Here is a 25,000-nt window from a genome sequence, read left to right as displayed (position 1 = left end):
AACAGGCATCGTCATCAAATACCAGGCCTCGACCAGCGGAGACAATACCAGGGCTACGCTCAACATCCTATAATTATACTCGGAATCAGATTTTCCTTGGTGGAGAATACAGCCACAACACAGCGATTTTAGAATGTTAAAAAACTATAGGTGGTGACGTTTAGACATAAGCTTGTACCTGCACCAGCTGCGGTATGGGACTAGACATAGGCTGCGGCCATAGTAAACCCGGCCGTCCGGAGTTTTGACGGCCGTCTCTTTAGCCCGTAGAACGGGTCCGTCAAAGTGGCCATAGTAAACCCGGCTTTCCGGAGTTTTGACGGCCGTCTCTTGCTGAGGCCAAGTGCGGTCAAGGGAAATGTGAGTCGTGACTATCAAAATGGCGCGGACGAAACGGAACAGATCGTTGTTGTTGCTGTGGTGGTGGTGGAGGAAGAAAAGAGGGAGCCTACGACGTTTCGCTGTTCATCCTATCAACAGATGGAGACACATGTATGGAGAATATCACCATCTGATGTCCCAGCTGCGCAATCACTTGGAGAAGTTTCATCAGTACATCAGAATGACACCTCATTCTTTTGATCATCTTCTTGAACTCTGTGCACCTGATCTTCGAGAAAAGTCAACTGACTTCTGCCGAGCAGTTCTAGTGTGTACATCTGCGCGCACATATGTGTGTGTGTGTGTGTGTGTGTGTGTGTGTGTGTGTGTGTGTGTGTGTGCGCGCGCGCGCGCGCGGGTGTGTGTGTGTGTGTGTGTGTGTTTGTGTGTGTGTGCGTGCGTGTGTGTCGTGCGTGCGTGCGTATGTGTGTATGTGTGTGTGTGTGTGTGAGAGAGAGAGACATGTGAATTTAAAAAAAACACAGCAATTTAGTAATTTACCATTTTCCCCATTTTCGCAATGTTCTCCCATGCAGCCGCCACAAGATCTCTGTCGGCATGTCTTTTGTCACTCCTGCTGTAAATAAATGTTCTGAGCCTCACAGCACTGATCAACTTCTCTTCGTCCATGTTTGCAAGGGAGATAAGTCGTTGAAAAATTAGGAACGGAGTTCTTCCCCTTTCCCTTTTCCTTTCCGTCGACCCGGCAAACGGACGTTTTGCACGAAAGTCGAAACGACGGGTTGAAAATGCCAGGCCGGGCCTGCTCCACTATGGCCACCCACATCCGTCATCGGTGACGCCACAGAGCAATTAAGCCAGGCAGGTTCTTTTACCCGGGCCGGCAAAAAAGACGGCGGTAATAAACCGGGTTTACTATGGCCGCAGCCATAGACATACTGCACACCCAGCTCATATTTGCAGCTGCTGTTATACGTGACAATAATTCTTGTTTGAAAATCGATTTATAACTGTGAACAATCATATAAGTAGTTGACTTCATTACTTTTATTGTTGCTGTTGTTATTGTTTTGCGTGTGCCATAAGATAATATCATAAATTTTATTTCATCTTTTTTTCCCCAATATATTATACCCTCCTTCACAATGCCCCCCACTCGCAAACATGCAATCCAGATCATGCAGTGGAACGCTAGATCTATTTCCACAAATTTGCCATATCTCATCCAACATTTGGCAAACAATAATTACCAAACGCTTATATTACAATCCCTAAATGTGAAGAAGAATAAATTACCCAAGCTTCCAGGTTATTATTATCCACCTCTGCACCAACATGTAGATACTGCCACAAAAATCAGTGCCGCACTATATATTCATGAAGGAATAAAGTACAGTATATGCTCTCCACCAGCACCTAACACTACTCCAGATTGTCATTCCTGCGCGGCACGTCTTAAGTGATCACCTTACTCGACGTATCGTCTCTGTGTATTTACCGAGAGGCCCTAACGAAATAAATACGGAATGGTTACATAATATTCAGGATAATGAAAAATGGTTGATTGGGGGAGATTTTAACGCCCATTCTCCTTTTTGGGACAAAGATTGTGTATCAGTTACGTGTAACCGCTTTGTAGAGAATATTGTTGATTCCTCCTTAAGCCTTTTAAACGATGGCAGGGAGAAATTCGAAAGTATGCTATAACACAGAGTTCATAAACACCGCGGATATAGATACATTATATTCCTTCTTTACTGACACCATTTTACAAGCTGCCGACATATCAATTCCAAAATACAATTCACTTAAATCAAGCAAGCATTCAGGAAATATTTGGCGGACACCAGCCTGTGAAGCAGCAGTAGATAATAAAAAAAAATCTAAATTTTTAACTTATTTGAACAACAAGTCACCAGAGAATCTTACTGAAAAGAAAAAGGCAAACCATCATAGCAACATGGTCATTGCACAGGCAAAAAAAACAATATTGGTCTCCCTTCTGTAATAGGGAGATTTCCGATCATAAAGATACTAAAAAGGTATGGAAAAAAAAATGAAATGAAAGAAGGTATAAATTTGCAAAAAGTGATTATACAGATCCAAGTCCTGATAACAGTCAGTACATCAATGCTCCATTCACACTCAACAAGGTTAAAGAAGCATTAGTATCCCCCCCCCCGCCCCCCCTAAAAAGAAAACATCTGTAGGAATTGATGCAGTCTCAAATGAAATGCTGAGACATTTACCAGAAAATTTTGTTGTTTTATTGTTTGAGATTTTTCAAAAGTGCTGGATTGATGGTTTAATGTCAGCACAATGGAAAGAGTCTATTGTGATACCAATTCATAAACAAGGAAAATGCAAAACAGATAAGAGCAGCTACAGGCCAATTGCACTAACATCACATACTAGTAAACTAATGGAAAGAATAATTTTGAGAAGGCTGATGTACTATTGTCATGAAAATAAGATTATCCCAATTAACCAAGCGGGCTTTCAGAGAGGTAGATCCGCAATTGATAATTTGGTAAAACTTAAAACACATGTAAAACAACAATTCGCTAGAAGGAAAAACGTTCTTGCAACTTTTTTTGGTGTAAAACAAAAAGCCTGTGATCATGCAAGGTGACTCTTGGCATGCAAAGTTACTAATTAAACAGAAATCTGTTGGCTTTTCAGGACATCTCTATGATTATATCAAAGATTTCCTTAGTGAAAGAAGTATACAGGAACGGGTCGGGAATACGTACTCAAATGCTGAAACTCTTCACGTAGGATTACCCCAAGGTTCTGTTATTGCCCCTGTTCTATTTAATATCTTGTTGAACGACTTACCCAAACACTTTTCAAAAGATGTGATCCTAATGCAATACGCAGATGATATATGTATGTTGATGAATGTAACTATGAAACGGAATACATCCAAAAGGGCTTTAAACTATATCAAGAAAATATACCAAAGAGAAATAGATAGATTAAATAGATATACTGCTGATAATGGTCTTACATTATCATCAGAAAAACACACATTATGCTTTTTAACAATAGTACAAACCCAGAAGAGTTACCAACATTTAAGATTGAAAATGAGACAATTCAGTATAAAGATACTGTCCAGTTTTTAGGTTTGATACTTAACTTCAAAACTAACTCGGAATTGCAATATTGAATATATAATAACAAAAGCAAGAAAATCTTTAAACTTACTCAAAATTGTGAGTAAACAGTACTGGGGACAAGATAAACGATTTTGAAACATTTATCATCATTTTTTATTCGATCCAAACTATCCTATGGACAAGAAGTCTTTTTCAATGCTCTAAAATATTTGCTAAAGAAACTTCAAAGCATAGACTGTAAAGCATATAGACTTGCCCTTGGTGTACTTTTCCATGCATCGACCCTCGGAACATACAAAGAAATAGGAGTACTACCTTTAGATGAATACCGAAACCTCGCATGTGCTAAATATGTATTGAGAAGCTCAACAACTGAAAATCATACATCAGAGGAAGTAAAAATTACATCCGAAAACAACTTCCCCAAAAGAGCTAAAAACATATCTTATTTAACACCCATTGGCACGTTTGTGTCAAACCTGCTCGAAAAGTCTGAAATTTATTCAGATGGCGTAGACACACAGAAGACCGTAAGTCAAAAACCCATCTGGGAGATGAATAAAGCACATTTTGATGTTAATCATACTGACATTAAAAAGAATGAAAATCCGAATATCATGGCAACGGAAGTCCGAGTACACCTTCAAAATAGATACTGTGATCATTTACAGATCTACACAGACGGCTCACTATTAGACAATGGCCAAGCAGGTTCAGCTTTCGTTATACCAGAACTGAAAACGGAAAGATCATACTATTTTGGTAAAAATCGTTCAATATTCACTGCTGAACTTATTGCTGTTGTTATGGCTCTAAATCATATTCTTGATCTTCCAATTTGCCTTTTACAAGTCTTGTTTTGCGTTGATTCCAAATCTGTATTATGTGCTTTAAACTCATCAAATTGTGAGAACAAATCCAAAATCATAATAGAAATCAGCCACATTTTACATCTTTTAAGCTTGAAAGGAACACATATTACGTTTTGCTGGGTTCCTTCACATCTTGGTATTCTCTACAATGAATGGGCTGACAGGGCTGCAAGAAAAGGTGTAAAAAACGAACAGGGAACCACAGAGCTTCATGTGCCTCTGTCTCTACAAGAGGGTTATTGAATACTAGAAATAAACATTGTGGAACAAAGTCAAAGAATTATACCAGGAAAACGGCAAAGCTTTAAACCATAGTGTAATTAATGTTCAACAACCGGGAACTATCAATCAATCAAATACATACAGTAATTCAATAAGATTAAGGCAGATTCATACATTATCAAACAGGATAAAACTGAACGCTTTTATAACTAAGTTCAGCAAAGATGTCGGATGTATATGTGGAGAACATATTTCTAGCAACCATGTGATATTCGAATGTCAGAATCTAAAATGTTTTTTGCCAGACTTCACCAAAAGTTCTTTTGCATGTGTTATTAACAATTCCAATATGTTATTTGTTATTACAGAAGGTTTGTTGCGTAGTCCTATAGGACATTTGTTATAGTTGTTAGAGTTGTTTGAGATTGGCGTTTATAACGTTTCCATTTTCCCTAGCGTTGTCTCTCCCTATTCACCCTCCACACATACACACACTTTTACCCCTCCCCCTCCCACAACCCCTACCCCTACGGGTTTTTTCCCCCGTCTAATATGACTTGAAGTGGAAAGACGTTAAAGTGAAGACAACAGACACACACATACACCTAGCCATCCACCCTACCCCCTATGGCCGTGTTGTGCTCAGGGGACGGCTGGTGGCTCAAAGGCACGGCTCAACAAGGTTGTTGTGTTAGACAGTTTACACCTACAGTCAAACGTTTATTGGCCTCAGTTCATCTACATCCCTCTGTCTCTGCCCTCCCACCCCTCTATTTGCGCGCACGGGCGTGTTCTCTCTCTCTGTGTGTGTGTGTGTGTGTGTGTGTGTGTGTGTGTCTGTGTCTGTGTCTGTGTCTGTTAGTGTCTGTGTTTGTATGTCTGTCTGTGTGACTGACATTCTGATCTGTAAGCTCTGTCTTACCTAACTGGGATCAGATTCAGCTTTCATAATCAAAATGTCAGTCACTGTCCTGTTTTCTCCTTCTTGGGATTGCATTACCGTTCTTTAACAAAAATCAGTCACACCATTGATAAGTACACAAAACTTTGTAACTGCGTTTCACACTCGCTCCACACTGAAGTTATTTCACCAAGGCTCGGCAGTCAAGGGGTTAAAAACAAATCTCAAACAAAAAAACTGACACTATTCTACTGTAAATCGGGATAGCAAAACCGTTTGGTATGTGCAGTATATTATTGTCCATGTTGTGTGCCATTTCGCTTGAACGTTTCTCACACATGAAGATAGCCGTGTGAAGCGAAGTCAAATCCATACTGATTGGCGACTCTATCGTACAATACTTGTCTTCAGCTTGCACCCCCCGATGAGTGTAATGCATACGTACTCACCAAAATGTGACGAAAAAAATGCTGCCTTTAGTTTGCATTTCCTCCCTCATACATAAGTTTGATGTAGATGTTTTCATATACTCTCACCAAAATGTGAATAAAAATGAAGAAGGAAAAAAAAACAACACACACACCGAAAAACCAAACCCAAAACTTACCGGAAAAGAAAGGTTTGGGAGTACAGGCAGTGCCGGTCACCTTCAGCTGGGAGCTGTCATCACACGTGGTGTATGTGGACTGGCACGCAGCGTTGGGATTGTTGAACTCCCCCAGAAGACCTGCTGGGCATGTGCTGAAAGAATTGGTCTCTTCCCCTGTTGAGGGCGGGGAACAAAAGACAGTTTCAGTTTGAAGGAACCAAAGTGTGCCGACTGGTCCATAATTATCATATGCTTCATCGTATCTGCTGTTGAACAACAACAAAATAATCAGAAAACAATGATTTTACAATAAAGTTGAATAATGAATATGTACCACTGTCTGCGTTTTATGTTCATATTTACGTCTGTAGAACAGTGGTGACTAGTCATTCACAGAACGATGAATAAAGTGATGGCCTAGTGGTAATACGCCCAACTAGAAAACGAGTGTCCATGAATCTGAATCCCACACGGAACGGGATTTTTACCTCCCCCCCCCCCCCAGCACCACCCCACCCTCCTTTCTCTCACTAGACACTGAGTGGTGGACTGGGTGCTAGTCATCTGGATGAACCGATAAGCTGAGGTCCCGTGTGCAGCATGTGAAAGAACCCTGGGCAACAAATGGGATGTCGGTGCCAAACTCCGCACCAAAAGTCCGCTTTGACAGTATGATAAATACACTCACCAGCAGAAAAAGTCCGCTTTGACAGTATGATAAATACACAGTATGATAAATACTCTCAACAGCAGAAAAAGTCCGCTTTGACAGTATAATAAATACACTCACCAGCAGAAAAAGTCCGCTTTGACAGTATAATAAATACACTCACCAGCAGAAAAAGTCCGCTTTGACAGTATAATAAATACACTCACCAGCAGAAAACAATGAGTGGTGCTTCACTGTGGTCAAGGCCTGACTAAGCGCGTTGGGTTACGCTGCTGGTCAGGCATCTGCTTGGCAGATGTGGTGTAGCGTATATGGATTGGTCCGAACGCAGTGACGCCTCCTTGAGCTACTGAAACTGAAACTGTGGTAATGCGCTCACCCCGGGTACACTATATTCTATGTTGGTGTGCTTAGAAATAAGGAAATGCTTTCATGAAAGTAAGTGTCAACATAGGTATATATCACAAGAAATTAATAATCACAAGATTGATGCATGCCATTGCAATGAGTAAATATATTGTACCTTCTTTGCTTTTGAAATAACAGAACCTGCATTGCAGGGGGGAGAAAGAGGAAATGTCGCCATTCTTCATTTTGACTTCTTCCTCTGGGGACTGCATTACATTTGCCTAGCAAAATCAACCACACCGCTTGAAATTACACATAAAAAGTCGTAATATCATTTAGTTTGATGCCACAGCACTTTTCTCGTTTCGCCGTGGTTCAGTGGCTAAGGGGTTAAAGACCTTACGAACAAGAGGCAAAGCCTTCAAGACTCACTTGTGCTTCGCGCTTTATCCAGTAAAGGAATCATGAGGAGAAAAAAAAAGAGATTTGAAAACTCGTATAAAATAAGCTTGGGAGAAAAAAAAAAAAGGGGGCATGCGAGCGGGATCGAACCATGCCTGTTCAGTTCTGATGCAAGCAGACTAACCCCCAAGGCTGCGCCACATCTGACGTCAAATGACTAAATTTAAAACTTAAAGCACTGTTGACGTTTTCTTCTTGATGCGATAAATCGATGTAATTGATTGTTATGGACGTAACAACGCCGTCTAAATCTTTTTGTGTGTGTGTGTGTGTTTTTTTTTTCCAATTATTCTTTTGTTTCGGTGGTAAAGGAGAGTTTGCCATCCCTTCAAGCACACACATTGTAGATCTCTAGATCTGCACGAACCAGTCTAGGCCTACAACGAGCTGAAAGAAACGACTGGTTCAATTTTACTTTTATTTTCATTCCAGTTAATTCAGTGTCCACTTTAGAATATTCATATGCAGTAAACACGCCGATGGTTTAGTTAGTATCACATTGTGTGTTCTGTATTTATTTTGTATTTCTTTCCTTTCAATTGTGAACATGAAAAACGAGGTCATGTCTTCTCACCAAACACAATCTACCTTCCAGCAAGTCAGTGAGACGCGTTTTTTTTTTAATTTTCGGATTTCGGAACGAACCTTAACGAAATATAACTGTTAATGATACGGAAATGCGGCTTGATTCGGGAGACTTACAACCTATTATTGGTCTGACTGTGAAGATGGTTTTTTTTTTTTTTTTTATACTATGTTTAAGCTAAATTTGATATTGACAGAGAAGTATTTCCAAAGAAAATGGCAATGTTAAAGTTTACCTCGGACACACACACATACACACACATACACACAGACAACCTAACACCAGGTTGAAACACAGACTTACTTTGTTTACACAAATGAGTCAAAAATGAACGCAATCTGGCCACCTGATTTGACAAAGACATGGTGCCGTGTAGCGGGATAGGGATCCACACTCAGATCGTCACACGCCTGACTCAGCGTCACCGACTGGCCGGGGTTGAAGGTCACTACATAGTCGTTCAGAGTGGCATCGAGATCTAATGAATAAATAAACGAATGAATCAATGAACGAATACATAAATAAACGAATAAATAAACCGGCAAGAGGAAAATCAACCAACAAAACAACCACAGAGTATGTACACTATTTCAATATTTATCACCTTCGGCAATACAAAATTAATGGCCATGAATTTGTAACTAGACAAATGACTAAAACGATAAGAAGAAAATCAGAGCCACAAAATCCCCACCTCTACTGAGTGTTTACAAAATGTCTATATCATCACAATTTTCGGACACACACACACACACACACACACACACGTGGAGGATAATAGTATTTTACACCAAGATTAAACATAAACAAGTAAAATAACAGAACTATCAGAAACAGATTACAAACTATATGAAACACAACATAAATGATGATAGTATTTTTCTGGTATTAAACCTCAGGATAGATCAGATTACGTTGCTCATCTTTGCAACATTACTTAAGATTAACCAAATTGTCTTGGCTGCAGGAAATTAATTACACTGAAAGTCCCTTCCAACAAGAAAAATTAAACAATCGTTAGCCTTTTTTTCGCTGACGTTGTGTGTGTGGGGGTGGGGGTGGGGGGTGGGGGTGGGGGGGGCGGTAGGTGGATATATATATATATATATATATATAATTTTTTTTTTTTAACATCTTTCTAACTTACAAGTTCTACGTCATAACCATGAAATACGTCATTTACATAAATGAGGTCACATGAGTCATCATGTCATCATGTAAACACACACACATAAACACACACACACACACACACACACACACAGGGTACTCACTTTGGTGTAACAGACGGTAAAGGTACTTGGTGGAGCTCAACTGACTCAGCTCCAGACACATGTACACCCGAACACTTACGCTGCTGACGTCCAACACTTGAGTCCTGTCACACACACACACACACACACAGACACACACACACGCACGGGCACACACACACACACACACACACACACACACTTATCGTGCCAAACTTAATACAATTTCCACTTCCAGAAAACGAAACCAAATTAAACCGCGTATGGTTTTGGTGCCAAATAAACTGCAGATAATCGTAAAGGTTTCAGCCACGTCACCACTCGCTCTTCTACATTCAAGGTCAGGAAAAAAGTGATTTTAACCTTTCTCCGTATCCTAATTTTTTCAAGGCGATGATTTTTCTCGGCCAACATTCGTTGTACATTCTCCACAATGGTTACATGATTCTGAGATCACATCGCACTGCCATACTCTGTAATCATTCAGTCTGTGAAGTTGCCCGCAAATCAACCAGTCAGAGACCACAGACCCAGTGTAACAGCACTCAGCGACCCCTTGCTGGCTTTTACCCAAGGGTCAATCTGGACTAGCCTAAAATGAATCCATAGCTAGTCAAAGTCGATCCCCCCACACCCCTAGTGAGAAATTACCCACTTTCTACGAGTCCAATGAAGCTGTTGAAAAAGGATGTGGTGTCGTTCTGGACTAGCCTTTGCAGACCCCGGCCCCTCACTCCATAATAACTTAATGGAAGCAAACGTGTTTCAATTCTACTTTGATTGCCTGTTTTGATTTTAGTTGGGCCAAATATCCCCACAGGGTTATTTCAAGCAAAACTAAAATGACCCTGATATCCATTACAAGAGGATGGGGGTTAAAGTTCATCTCCGGGGCCATTCTTTGCTAGTCTGCATAGGCCCTATGATTAATAATCTGGGCTAGAAAGAATTGATCCAGGGTGTAAAAACAAACGGTGGTAAGAATCGGCTGCTACACCGAAACAAACAACCAGCCAGCCAGCCAGCCAACACAACACACTTCAAACTCCCACCTTGACCTTCCCTTCTCCTCACCTGATGAGGTAGCGGGAGTTATCGGTGCGGTAGCACTCTAGGGAGTCCACTTGCAGGGAACAAGGGGGGTTAGTGGTGCAGCTGAAGAAGTTGTCCATCTTGGTTTCGGTCACATTTACCTCCTGGGATTTCCGGCTGTTCCGCCACATGCCCAACAGGCCGTTGGGAAAGGTGCATGGGTAGGCTGACGTGTGTGTGAATGGGACAAAAAACACAGGCTGAAAGTTTGCTAAGCGCTTTACGAACACGTCATATGCACAACAGGCTGCCTACCTGGGTAGAGCCGACTGATAGCTGCCATTTATCCATATCCAAAGTATTCATGTCCTATCCTTTGAAAGGTTAAAGGTTCTATAGCCTTTTACGGCCAACAGTGCCTAGGGCTGGGCATGGGAAGGCTGAGCACTGCCCTCTTCTCCCGCCGTACTATCTCTTCCAACCGTCAGTACCCACTCACACCTGGGGGGACTGTGGAAAATGGAAGTGAGTAAAGTGCCCTTTCCAAGGACAGAATATCATGCGATCCAGGGACTGGAACCCTGATCACTGGTGAACACTAGATCAGAAGCCCAACGCCTAGCCGATTCTGCCAAGGCGCCTCATAAAAACAAACCAGAATCAACAACAGGGGGTTACTTGAAAAAGTAAGTAAAGAGCGTTTTGCGGAAATGTACGAAACGGTGCAAAGATTGTTTAAAAAAAAAAAAAAAATCAAACAAACCACCGCAAAAGAGAGAGAGAGAGAGAGAGAGAGAGAGAGTAATGAATTTGTGAATGAATATACGAATGAATGAAAGAATGGTTTATTCATTATAGACAATGGCTCCTAATTGAAAGGCTGTGTGTCAAAATGTACCATGACACATATAATATAGGTTACATTCTGTAATGAATACAGAGTCTCCCTTACTTCGAATATTGGATGCAGAAATATAGCCTGAGCAGACTTTTCACCACTCCTCCAATTGTTGAAGACATAAATATATATAACTTGTATTATTTCTGGGATAATCTCATGCTTTAAACTCTAAATAAGCGTATGTTCCAGAACAAAGTGTTATTTTCTTTTCAATTAGTACAAAGCAGGCATATTATCAGATTTTGATCTGTATAGCACATGACTCATCGAAAATTTGACATTATTTGGATTACAGCGCAAACTGAAAATCGGACATCTGACACAAAAAAATCGAAATTTTACATAATTTCAGTCACAGCACGATTTAAAAATCTGAGATAAACATCGTCTTAAAACAGCAGTAAACATAGTAATAAAAAGAAATTAAAAGCAAGGAGTCAAGCAAAGCAGCATTATAACACGCACAAACACACACACACACACACACACACCACGTGTATTCACGCACACAGACATGCTAATACATACACACAAACATACATACACATAAACACACACGCGCGCGCACACACACACACACACACACACACACACACACACACACGCATGCATGCACGCACGCACCCACACGCGAAGGGGACATTTGAGCAATATAAGCACACACGTATACTCACGGCAAAGCACTGCAAGGGGAAAAATACATTTCATTTAATGAGCATTCAAAGTCTGTGCGAAAGTGTTGTATGTTGTTTTGTTTTCTGTTTCCGTTTGTTTCGTTTTTGTGATAACATTTCGGCAACTGCTAATGAACCAGCAACCAATCAGTACAACAACAACAACAATGATAAATAATAACAATAATTTAATAATGCTAAGTAGTAGTAGTAGTAGTAGTAGTAGTAGTAGTAGTAGTTGTTGTTGTTGTTGTACAACCGTCATCGTTTTCATCGTTCGTGTAATTGTAATCGTTACCATCGGTACTCATTGTGGAAGGTCGAGTAGTAGTGATGGTGGCAATAAGGTATAAGTAGTAGTAGCAGTAGCAGCAGCAGCAGCAGCAGGAGTAGTAGTAGTAGAAGTAGTTCCTAATACTCGCAGTATAAAAAGAAAAATGGCACAACGGTCAAATAATGATTGCAATTTTAATGGGACTTTTTTGCCCAAACATCCACTCATTATCCAATTACCAGGCACTTTTTTTCAAATGATTATAGCAAAATGCGATAATATCAGTACACACACATGCACATAAAAAAACACACACACACGCACGCATGTACGCGCGCGCGCACACACACACACACACAGAAAGTGCACATCCGCACAACATGATATACGAATACATATACTCACATCGGTAAATCAGTCACAGTCGGTAAATCAGTCACTCACATCGGTAAATCAGTCACTCACAGTCGGTAAATCAGTCACTCACAGTCGGTAAGTCAGTCACCAACAGTTGGTAAATCAGCCACTCATAGTCGGTAAATCAGCCACTCACATTCGGTAAATCAGTCACTCACCGTCGGTAAATCAGTCACTCACAGTCGGTAAATCAGTCACTCACCGTCGGTAAATCAGTCACTCACAGTCGGTAAATCAGCCACTCACATTCGGTAAATCAGTCACTCACAGTCGGTAAATCAGTCACTCACAGTCGAGTCCGCTACACAAGTGGACCATAAACAATGTGCTGGTGTAGATTAAACACACACACACACACACACACACACACACACACACACACACACAATGAAACAACACTATAAAAACACAACAAACAAACAAACAAACAAAACACACACACACACAAAAAAACCAACATAAAAAACAACCCAACAAAGCCATACCTTTTGGTGCGAAAGAAACTTCGTGTGTGGTTTTCGTTGGCGCCTGCAATTCGGCACAAGTGCTAGCGCTCAGGTTGGCGTACAGATGGTCGTTATCCTCTATGTATGCCTGCAATATATTGAAAAGATTTTACCTGTGCTTAGCTACACTTTCAGTTTCAATTCGCCAGTTGTGCGGACTGATCCATTTATGTTACACCATATCTACTTAAACACACAGACACACAGACACAGACACAGACGCACACAGACACACACAGACACACACACACACACACACACACAACCCACCAAACAACAACAACCGATGCCTGACCTATACATAAACTCAAAGCGCTGATCAGGGCTTTGAGAGCCTTTCATACGAGCAAGAGTCAACACACGTGTTGTATCAGTCTATAAAAACACACGGCATCAAATCAGCAACATTACAGTTGTAGTTTGGTAGGCTGGTCGGGAGATGTGTTTCTATGCATGTGAATATTTGACCACGTGCGTGTAATAGAGGGGCAAATACAGATCTATACATGGACAGATAGATTTTGGCCAAGACGAATGATGGCTTTTAAAAAAATATGTCATATACCTGTTTCAACAGCGATTTATCTTTCTGGTTGCAAACACACACACACACACACACACACACACACACACACAGATACGAATCCACCCCTCCTATATAACACAGACAGACAGACAGACAGACAGACACACACACACACACAAACACACACACACACACACACACAGATACGAATCCACCCCTCCTATATAACACAGACAGACAGACAGACAGACAGACAGACAGACAAACACACACACACACACACACACACACACAGATACGAATCCACCCCTCCTATATAACACAGACAGACAGACAGACAGACAAACACACACACACACACACACACACACACAAACACACACACACACACACACACACACACACACACACGAATCAAGAATATGTAAGCCTAATCTTCCAACTTCTTTTGGGGCATAAAGGATAAAGATCACTGGTACTCAACACCAACATTAAACAGCAGTTAAAACACACTGAAACTAGTGACTAAAAAAACAACAAAAAACCATCTTGTAACCTTCCCTTCTCTCTCATTCTCCTCCCTACTCCCCACACTCCGCCCCCGTCAACACACACACACACACACACACACACACACACATACACATACTCACAAACACGCATCACGTATTCTCACCATGCAGCCAAACGAAACAGTCCCGTTCTCTGGCGTAAATGTCGTCACATACGTGACGTCATTCTGAGACAGGGAGTGCAGGCAATCCATTTTTCCGTTGGCTGGAAAGTGTACAAAGAGTTCTTTAATATTTCCTCAAAACACATTGCATCCGATTTTCAGCATATGAACAGAAAAAAGCAATAAGAAAGCTGTCATTATCAGCACCATCGTGTTTGTCGTCGTCATCATCAATTGCAAATGAAGTACGTAAAAAATGAAAATAAACAAAAGCCCAAAATGCTACACGCATGTTTTCCCCACGTCAAATAACAAGAGAGGCAAGGCCTTCAAGACTCACTTGTGATACATTAAAAAAAAAAAAAATGTAATCGTTAAAATGTATTCTGTATTTGTTATTATAAAGCTTCGGGTTAAAAAAGAAAAAAAAAGTCCTAACCAGATTCTAACCCCGCGTGTTCGGGTGAGAAGAAACTGTCTTACCCATTACCCGATAGTTCGTGGCTTAACTGACCGTCTAAAATTTAATATTTGAACATACTTTTTTTTAAAGGGCGATAAATCAATTGCGGTATTCGCAGTGAGAACGGTTTTTAAATCATATTATTCTGGTGTATCTTGGGCATTCAAAAAATCTTTAAGGGCAAAAAAAAAAAAAAAAAATCTTTTTAAGTCCGCAGTAAAGGAGACGTGGCTATCACCACAATCACACTGCAACATTTAGCCGTTTTCTCTAGAGCCAGATAGTTACACCCGCCGGGAATGTAGTACAACACGGTCGGTTCAATTTCTCTTTTATGTTCATTCAAGTTTTATAGTTTTAAAGTTGATATGAAAATTTAGTATTTTGTTAAACTAATAACATGCAGAGCCAAGTACAAGTACTTCTAAACGTCGTATGAAGTGAAAAGGACTTCATTTTGAGAAAAGTCAAGACTGGAAATTTTTTCGTTTCATCGTGATCAGTTCAAGGGTATTAACTCGCATGGTTTACAATTTTTAATTGTGAATCCCAACTGATTTTTATGACAGGTTGGGGCATAATCCAGTAAGTGATGAGGCGTTCACAAATCTTTCTTTGAATAAATATTTAACGGTCTCCTTCTCCAACTTTCCATCACATGCTATCGAGTATTGTCCATTGAATATAGGATTGAACGGGCAGGTCAACAACTTGAAACAAAATGGCGTCGTTCGCGTTCGCGAAGAATATGAGCACGCGCTTTGAATGTGTATAAATATGTGTACGCAATTGATTTTTGCCCATGACCTTCAGGGCTCAGCCAATAGATCTGTAAAGTCCACTCGTTGTATTGATTTTAGTATTTTCCGACAAAAGACCACTTGGGCGAATGAACACAGTGAAAGCCCTGTACACTGAGAGTAAAACACACAAGCTTTTATGTATTGAATATAATTTCAAAATGTAATGTTTAAGATGAGACAGATCAGTTTAAAGCAAATTAAGTCTCCTAGCATTAATTACAGAGTAATTTCCCTTTTTTACTATCTGCACCAAAACGTTTGCAAAATAAATAAAACTTCCATGCTTAGCAAAAGAAGTTCCTGTTTGAACAAAAAATTATAATAATGACTGCTCTTGTTGTTGTGTCAGAATACCAGATCAAAGTGCCAAGTTTAGAGAATACAAAAAATATAAATATAACAGTAAATGCAGTTTGCATATAATTTGGCTTCTTTTTTATTTTTTTTAAATTTTTTTTGTGCCCATCCCGAAGGTGCAATATTGTTTTAAACAAGATGATTGGAAAGAACTGAATTTTTCCTATTTTTATGCCTAATTTGGTGTCAACAGACAAAGTATTTGCAGAGAAAATGTCAATGTTAAAGTTTACCACGGACACAGACACACACACAGACAACCGAACACCGGGTTAAAACATAGACTCACTTTGTTTACACAAGCGAGTCAAAAATGAAAAGAGCAATCCCAGTCCAGTATTGTGAAACAAGCGGCTTATAATGTGATAGGTTTCTTCGCAACAGATGATGTGGTTGGTGTGTGTGTGTGTGTGTGTGTGTGTGTGTGCAACAGATGATGCGGTGTGTGTGTGTGTGTGTGTGTGTGTGTGAGAGAGAGAGAGAGAGAGAGCGGTGGGGGAGCGGAAAATTTCCCCTGTGATGGGACTGATTGTATTGCATTGTATTGTATTGCATTGTGTGAAAAGAATACCAACCCGAAAAGAATTCGTCCTCTCTACAATCGGGCTTGGTGATGTCAATCGACTGTCGTGTCGAGGTGCGGCACACGTCATACTCCGTCACGCATGACGTGCTTGTTTGCTTCGCATCGAACGTGGCAAGCATAGCGTCGGGGCACGAGCTGGACTGTGACGTCAGAGAGGCTGTCAACACGTCAGTTCACTCTCTATTCCCATTTATATTTTGAGGCAAAAAAGTTATGCATAGCCTAATAGCCTTACTGAATTACATGTCTTTTTTTCATAGTAGCTGACTGACGACAGATTAATATGAAATGACACTGGAACAATAATTAGTTCTAAGACATTAGATTATACTGCTCTCAGATTCCTGCGTCAAGTCAGCGACTGCCTAATCAGAGTGGAAGAGAAAAAAGTATTCCCCACCATGAAAGAAAGTGTCTAAAGTGTAACTTGGATGTGGGTATCTTTCACTGTCCTGTTTTGACGAATACCGAAGTGATATTTTTTGCAGAAATTCATATTTTCTAAAATTCTACACATCGTTTAACAGTTTCAGTAGCTCAAGGAGGCGTCACTGCGTTCGGACAAATCCATATACGCTACACCACATCTGCCAAGCAAATGCCTGACCAGCGGCGTAGCCCAACGCGCTTAGTCAGTAGTGGTGGTGGTGTGTCCATCGAGATCGATGATGACCATCGTTGTCATCCAGCTGGGGGATGGGGGGAGGGTGGTGGTGGGGTGGGGGGGAGGATGCTCATGAATCTATCTGTGAATGCGCAGATGGCTGAACAGTCCAATCTGCGCACGAAATGTTCGCTGACAGTTGGGGCAGACAAAGACAGGCATATCATTGTCAGGGAGCTTGTTTGCCCGTGACTTTCTGGCCTGCCTCTTCTGAACAGCTGCTGCAGTCCTGTTGGCCTCGCACAACTTGGCGCCTTTGTGCACATCAGCGCGCCATTTGTCACGGTCCACTGCAGATTCCTCCCAGGAGTCAGGGTTGATATCAAACGCTTTAAGAGAGACTTTCAGACTATCTCTGAAGCGCTTCTTCTGACCTCCGTGTGATCTCTTCCCTTGTTGCAGCTCGCCATAGAAGAGCCTTTTGGGCAGCCGATGGTCTGGCATGCGCGCCACGTGTCCAGCCCAGCGAAGCTGGGACTGCATCAGGATGGTGAAGATGCTGGGAAGGGTGGCTTTTGCGAGCACCTCTGTGTCTGGGGTCCTGTCTTGCCACTTGATGTTCAGGAGCTTCCTGAGGCATGTTGTGTGGAAGTGGTTCAGCTTCTTGGCATGTCGTTGGTACACTGTCCAAGTTTCGCAGGCGTACAGTAGTGTGGGGAGAACTACTGCTCTGTAGACCTTTAGCTTGGTCTCAAGACTAATGCCTCTTCTGTTCCAGACATTTGCACTGAGTCTGCCAAAAGTTGCGCTTGCTCTTGCAATCCTGACGTTCACTTCATCGTCGATGGTCGCATTTCGTGACAGTGTGCTGCCAAGGTATGTGAACCGCTCCACCGCACTGAGTCTCTGACCGTTGACTGTGATGTTGGGCTCAACGTAGGGTTTCCCTGGGGCTGGCTGATGGAGAACTTCAGTTTTCCTCGTGCTGATGGTAAGGCCGAAGTTCCTGCTGGCAGTGGCAAACTTGTCGACGCTGAGTTGCATGTCAGCTTCAGATCCAGCGTTGAGGGCACAATCATCAGCAAACAAAAAGTCTCTGATGATGTCTGTCATGACCTTCGTTTTTGCAGTAGTAAACGCATCACAATATGTTATGATGATGATGATGATGACAATGATGATGATGATGATAATAATAATTTCAGTTAACACTTCCCAGGCAGGGAACTCGTCGCATTTACTACAAAAAAGTTATACACACAAATATAAGACATATGCATCAACTTCATCAAACACAAACAAGCGAGTGCATACACGAACACTCAAACAAACACAAGAGGCGATTTTTGGTTAGGATTACAGACAGTAATTCAGTTTCCTACTTTGTGTTCTTTTATGAAATTACGTCATTGGATTTTCTTCAGTTTTTTAAAAACTCGTTTCTATTTAGTTCACATGCACAAGATGGAAAGCAATTCTTTACTATATATGTTTATCTCATTTGTTTTTGCCGCTTCATTGTGGCTGTCGTATTTTTTAAAGTGCTTCCATGTTGAACTTTTTCGTGTGCCTCCTTTGGGTTAAAAATCTTCTCTAGTTTAGATGATAAAAAGACAGAGAGCTGGGAATCGGACTAAAGATGTCTCAGGAGTCCCTCTCCCTTCTTCCTGACTAAAGATGTCTAAGGAGTCCCTCTCCCTTCTTCCTGACTAAAGATGTCTAAGGAGTCCCTCTCCCTTCTTCCTGACTAAAGATGTCTCAGGAGTCCCTCTCCCTTCTTCCTGACTAAAGATGTCTCAGGAGTCCCTCTCCCTGCTTCCTGATCTATCTCTTAAAATAGTAATCAAACATTACTGGTCTTCCTCTGTATCAAACATACCCCCCACCCCTGTCCCCCGCCCCGCCCTCCACACACACATACACGCGCACATTCATTTCACACACGATTTGGGGACGTAGGAAGATGGCTGCATAAAAGTGAAGCGCCTGAATTTGTATCAAAATGAAATACAATAACCCTCAAACTAGAGTCGGAAAACCACAGAAAATGGCTTAGAACCTCTGCTTGTGGTAATGTCGCTTCAGCTGTGAACGAAAACTGCCGTTAAACTCGGTCCCTGAATTTTGGATACAAAGATAGAATGACCTTCTCGTTGGTGTATTGTTCATTCACTTCAAGGTGATTTGCACTCAGTCTCACCTTTGTCCAGGAGGAGGGCGTACTTGCTGACAGGTAGTGGAGAGCCCAGATCACACACCTCGTTAAATGACTTGGGCGTTGAAGACGGGTTTGCCGTGACATAGCTGTTGTAAAAGCCGTTTTTATCTGTAACACGTAATGACATTCCACTGAGCACGACAGCTTCCAGCATTTGTGTGTGTGTGTGTGTGTGTGTGTGTGAGGGAGGGGAGCAGTTGCGGGGGGATGTTACAATCATGGTTGTTGTTGTTGTATCACTTTTTGTCAAAACATATTTCCCCTTGTGAAACGCTGGATGCTCCCCTCAGGGACAGCGCGTCGCTACAGTGCATCGCCATCCTTTTTTCTGCCTGCGAAGCGTATTTGTTTGTTTTTCCGACCAAAGCGGATTTTTCAATAGAATTTTGCCAGGGACAACTCATTTGTTGCCACGGATTCTCTTTTCGTGGGCTGATGATGTACAGAAATGTAAAGGATTCACTCAGTCTGTTGGAGAATTTTTGTCTGTTGCCAGTAAAAATAATGTACTATATAGCTATTAAAATGATTTTGTATATTGCTTTTGACTTGTTCATTGTCTATTTCCTTCTTAACTCAGGTGGGCTTTTTGGTTTGTTTGCTCAAGTTTTTAGTGATTGTTTTATTTCCTGCGTTTTAAATCGTGTTTATATCTGTCAGACTACTTGGTGATGGACATACCTAATGTGGTGGTTTTATCCTGTTCCATGTGCTTTTAAACTGTTCGTTTGGACATTTTTGCTCTGGGCTTCAGTTTCCTATCGCTGTCCGCCATTGCTGGAGTATGGTCAACACGCTCAGTGTTCAGTGCAAAACATCAACATTGCACGCGCCTCGCTATGCAAGTATACTCGGCAAAATTTGCTTACACTGGGACAGCACACACGCACTCTTTTACCTGAGGATGTGATACGACGTCTCAAAGACTTGAACATTGGCTACAACCTCCCCCGTAAAAAAACGATCTTGTCGGGGTGGAGTACGGAAAATGAAAATGATACGTGTCGTTCAAGGTAGAACCAACATTTCAAATCCCGAACCACACATGATTCAAAAGGTGAGAGGAAACTCTTTTAATCTTATTCATATAATCCCCGTGAAGAATATACAGTCAACTGATTTACCCTCTCACCCGTCATATCTAAAACTGATGTGTGTGAAAGTTCAGTCATGCAGACAGAAGGCCGCTTTTATTCACGATGTGATTGTTGACCATGCTTTTGACATCGCCATACTGACTGAGACCTGGTTGTAGGAGCAGGGAGACGAATCATATATAGCGCAGCTTACGCCACAAGGGTACAAACTGAAATCATTACCTAGACAAGTTAGGAAGGGAGGCGGTATTGCAACCATTATGAGAAGCCATATTCAGGATATCTGTACATTCAAACCCCTCGATTATACATTAGTTGGGGTGTAGCATTAAGGGTTGAGTGCAAGTTCAGTGTGCCATATTATTTGCGTTTATAGACCCCCACAAAGTCGACACAATAAATGTAACACCCAGACTTTTATTACTGAACATTTTTATCTCCTGGATAAATACAACCTAGAAGCAGGAGACTTAGTTTTAACTGGCGATTTTAACCTTCATTATGAACAGACCAGAAGTTCAGATATACTTCGGTTGCGTACTCTACTTCACGACCAAGGGTTAAAACAGCTAATATGTGAACCAACCTATAAACATGGTCGCACTCTCGACTGGTTTGTGGTTCGAGAGAACATTCACACCCCCGAGTTTAAGGTCATAGACTTGGCTCTCGCTGATCACATGGTAATTCTTTATGGCATCCCTTTTAGGAGACTGAAGCGACCAAAACGTTTTGTTACATCACGGAACACAAAGATGATTAACCTTGAGGTATTCCAGGCTGACATCAAATCCTTCATGGATGGAATTGACTTAAGCTCATCTCCTCTGACAACATACAACACCGGCCTCCGCCAGATACTGGAAAGGGATGCCCCTCTCTCCACTTGACTTGTTACTGACCGTCCCTCTGCTCCCTAGATGACTGATGAACTGAGGGCCGCCAGGCGTCGAGAACGACAGGCCGAGCACGTCTGGCGCTCCAACAGACTGACTGTCTCCAGACAGATTTACGTCAAGGAGCGTAAAAAACAAAACAACTGAATGACATGCAGACAGCTGCAAAGCGTTAACATTTCAGCGCCTCCATCAGTCAGTGTTCCACGTCCAAACAGCTCTATGCTGTATCAAACCAGCTCATTGGCAAAAGTAGAGAACTGTTGCTGCCAAAAAACATTCCTCCTCAGGATCTTCCTGATGCTTTTAGTAATTATTTTAATGAAAAAATTGTAAATATCCGACAAGAACTGGATGCTAGCCCACCAGAGGACCGATTGAATGATTTTAAAGGAAATTTAATGACATGTTTTAGACCTGTCTCTGAAAAAGCTGTAAGAGATTTTATTATTAAATCTCCAAGTAAGAACTGCGACCTTGATCCATTGCCTACCTTTTGAAATTATGTCTTGATGATCTTCTCCCCTTGATCACCAGAATTCTTGATGATCTTCTCCCCTTGATCACCAGAATTATTAATCATTCTCTAGAGTCAGGCATTGTTGGCGATTGTCTTAAATTTGCCATTGTCACCCCTCTTTTGAAAAAGCACAATTTGGACACAAATCAGCTAAAGAACTATAGACCTGTCTCTAATCTTTCTTTCATTTCTAAAATCATTGAAAAAGTTGTGTTACATCAGCTCCAGAAACATCTTGATGAAAACGGCCTGCTTGGAACTTGTCAGCTTATCGGAAAAGCCATAGCACAGAAACAGTCCTCTCAAAAACAGACAAAAGACTTACATATGTAGTGGCATTTTTAGATCTGTCAGCGGCATTTGATACAACTGACCACCAAATTCTTATCAATCGTCTTAGCACTACCTTTGGCATTAAATCTACTGCTTTAAAATGGTTTTCTTCATATCTTTCAAATCGTCAACTCGAGGTTAAAGTAAAACATAGCATCTCTAAAGTTATTCCTCTTGTATTCGGTGTCCTCAGGGATAAGTCTTAAGGCCTGTCTTGTTCACTTTGTACACTCAACCTTTGTCTGACATCTTCAAAAGGCACTCATTTGGTTACCATAAATATGGAGATGAGATGACACAGAATTACAAAAAGCCGCTCCACCATCTGATTTTAAAACAGTCATTACTGAATTGGAAGCTTGTGTAGCTGATGTAAAAACATGGATGGACAAAAACAAGCTAAAGCTCAATGAAGACAAAACTGAACTCTTTGCCGTAGGAGACCTAACTCGTCTTAAGGCAGCAGAAAAGGACCCAGTTACGTTTAGCCCTGCTTCAGTAGCATTTCAAACAGCAGCCAAATACCTGGGTGTATATCTCAATCAAACCTTGACTATGAACGACCAAATTTCATTCTTGTGTCGCTCATGTAATTTTCATCTCCGAAGGCTAACCTCAGTCAGATCCTACATAACGGAGAAAAATATGGCTCAGCTGGTTTCCTCTTTGTCCTGTCCAGACTGGATTACTGCAATTCCACTCTTGCAGGTTTACCATCTTCCTCCATCAACAGATTACAGAAAATTCAGAACAATGCTGCACGACCGGTTCTCGCCAAAAAGAAATCTGATCATGTTACACCTCTACTGAATCGGTTACACTGGCTTCCAATTGAGTCCCGCATTCACTATAAGTTAGCAACACTCACCTTCAAACATTTTGACAAGTCTCTTCCATTGTATCTCTCCTCCGTATTGGAAACATATGAACCACACAGAACATTAAGATCCAGTTCTGAAAAGCTGCTTAAAGTTCCAAGGACTAATCAGAAATGCGCTGGAAATAGGACTTTCAGAGCTCAGGTTCCCCAAGTGTGGAACTCTCTACCTTCATCTCTTAGAAATTCCTCTGATCTACATTCCTTTAAGTCAGATCTGAAAACTTACCTTTTCCATAAGCATTTTTGTTCTGGGCGGAATGGTTAAACCAAGGCATGCTTGTTAGCAAGTATCTTTGTTCTAGTTTTTTTGTAGTCCTGTTTTGTTTTTGTTTTGTTTTTTTTTTGGTTTTTTTTAATGTAGTTTCGGTCTTAGATGTGATGTCATTTTTTCTATCTGGTTATTTTTAATGGGCGCGCGCGCGCGCGTGTGGGCGTGTGTGTGTGTGTGTGTGTGTGCGTGTGCGTGCGTGTGTGCGTGCGTGCCTGCGTGTGTTTGTGAGGTTACAGTGCTCTGGTACGCGTGTGTAAGTGTGTAGGCATGTTAGTATGTCCGAACGGAATTCTATGTTAGAAAATAAGAAATATTTTAATGCTTATTCAATTTTGTTTTTAGTGCATTTGATATTTAATGTCAGTGTGTGTGTGTCTGTAAGGGAGGGACATATATATATATATATATATATATATATATGGGGTGTGTGTGTGTCTATGAAATGCATTTTGTTTTAATCTAAGCCTTATTTACTTCATAGCTTTTATAATCTTTAGTATGCTTTTGCATTCATATGAACACACTGGATGTTTTCCATTGTCAGATAGCGATTGATATGTTTTTTAAGGCATGTTTATAGTCAACTATGATGTAAGGCGCTTTGAGCAGCATTGCTGCTGGATATCGCGCCATAGAAAAACTATGTATTATTATTATTATTATTATTAAGTGTTTTCTTTCTTTTTTTTCTTTTTTACACCATGTTTTCTGTTTGTGTGTTATGTGTAAAAGATGTGTGTGTGTGCTGGTTCAGTGCCCCCAGCTGCTCATTGCCTGACCATGGGTCGATGCGAAGGACAAGCAACTGCACCCCCCAACCCCCCACACCCCCAAGCCAGATGTGGTGAAGCGTACATGGGTCATTCCGCACGCATTGACACCTCCTTGAAACTGACACTTGTCACTCACCTTTGGGTCCCTGGTAGTACACCCATTTATCACTGGACACTTGCTGGTTGATGTACCAGCATATGTACAGGTTGAAATCATTGCCAGCTTCCGTGATCGTCACTGATCTGAGGATATAATGTATAAAACACACACACACACACACACACACACACACACACACACACAAAAATAACAACATCAAAAAACGTATGCATGTTCTTTTAACGCGTGCATCTTCTTTTGAACAAGAAGTCAACCACCCCACACACACACGCTCTCTCTCTCTCTCTCTCTCTCTCTCTCTCTCTCTCTCTCACACACACACACACACACACACACACACACACACACACACACAAATGCACATACTTATACACATATACACACACTCTCAACACGTATACACAATGACACGCACAAACATAAATAAACACACACGCACAGAGTGTGAAAGAAGTGTGTGTGTGTGTGTGTGTGTGTGTGTGTGTGTGTGTGTGTGTGTGTGTCCATCTGTTAATCCATCCACCCATCTATCTATCTGCCTGTCCATATGTTCGCCTAGGCATTTTTTTCCAGACAGCATATCATTCGCTTATCACCCGAAACAACTTTTTTTTTTTTTTTTAAAGAGATTCGCCGCCAATGTCGAAATGTGAACAGAGAAAACAGCACCGTGAAAAAACTCACTTGAAGAAATACACGTCGCCC

General features: G+C 41.2%; 1 protein-coding gene across 1 annotated transcript in view; it reads right to left on the bottom strand.

The window, feature by feature from the left end:
• LOC143283802 (uncharacterized) overlaps nt 1-25,000 on the bottom strand; it is an 85,872-nt gene that overhangs the window by 13,071 nt on the left and 47,801 nt on the right. The window contains exons 2-11 of the mRNA XM_076590172.1: nt 24,980-25,000; nt 24,311-24,417; nt 19,387-19,512; nt 16,572-16,739; nt 14,374-14,474; nt 13,151-13,259; nt 10,442-10,625; nt 9,389-9,492; nt 8,461-8,592; nt 6,067-6,222 (exon numbers count right to left, since the gene is read on the bottom strand). The exon at nt 24,980-25,000 is cut by the window's right edge and continues 184 nt beyond it. Coding sequence (XP_076446287.1) covers nt 6,067-6,222; nt 8,461-8,592; nt 9,389-9,492; nt 10,442-10,625; nt 13,151-13,259; nt 14,374-14,474; nt 16,572-16,739; nt 19,387-19,512; nt 24,311-24,417; nt 24,980-25,000 — 1,208 coding nt within the window. The remainder of the gene's footprint in view (nt 1-6,066; nt 6,223-8,460; nt 8,593-9,388; nt 9,493-10,441; nt 10,626-13,150; nt 13,260-14,373; nt 14,475-16,571; nt 16,740-19,386; nt 19,513-24,310; nt 24,418-24,979) is intronic.

The sequence above is a fragment of the Babylonia areolata genome, chromosome 7, assembly GCF_041734735.1.
Source record: "Babylonia areolata isolate BAREFJ2019XMU chromosome 7, ASM4173473v1, whole genome shotgun sequence".
Lineage (NCBI taxonomy): Eukaryota > Metazoa > Mollusca > Gastropoda > Neogastropoda > Buccinidae > Babylonia > Babylonia areolata.
Note: the sequence above shows the minus strand (reverse complement) of the source record. Positions and strands in the feature narration are given on the sequence as shown.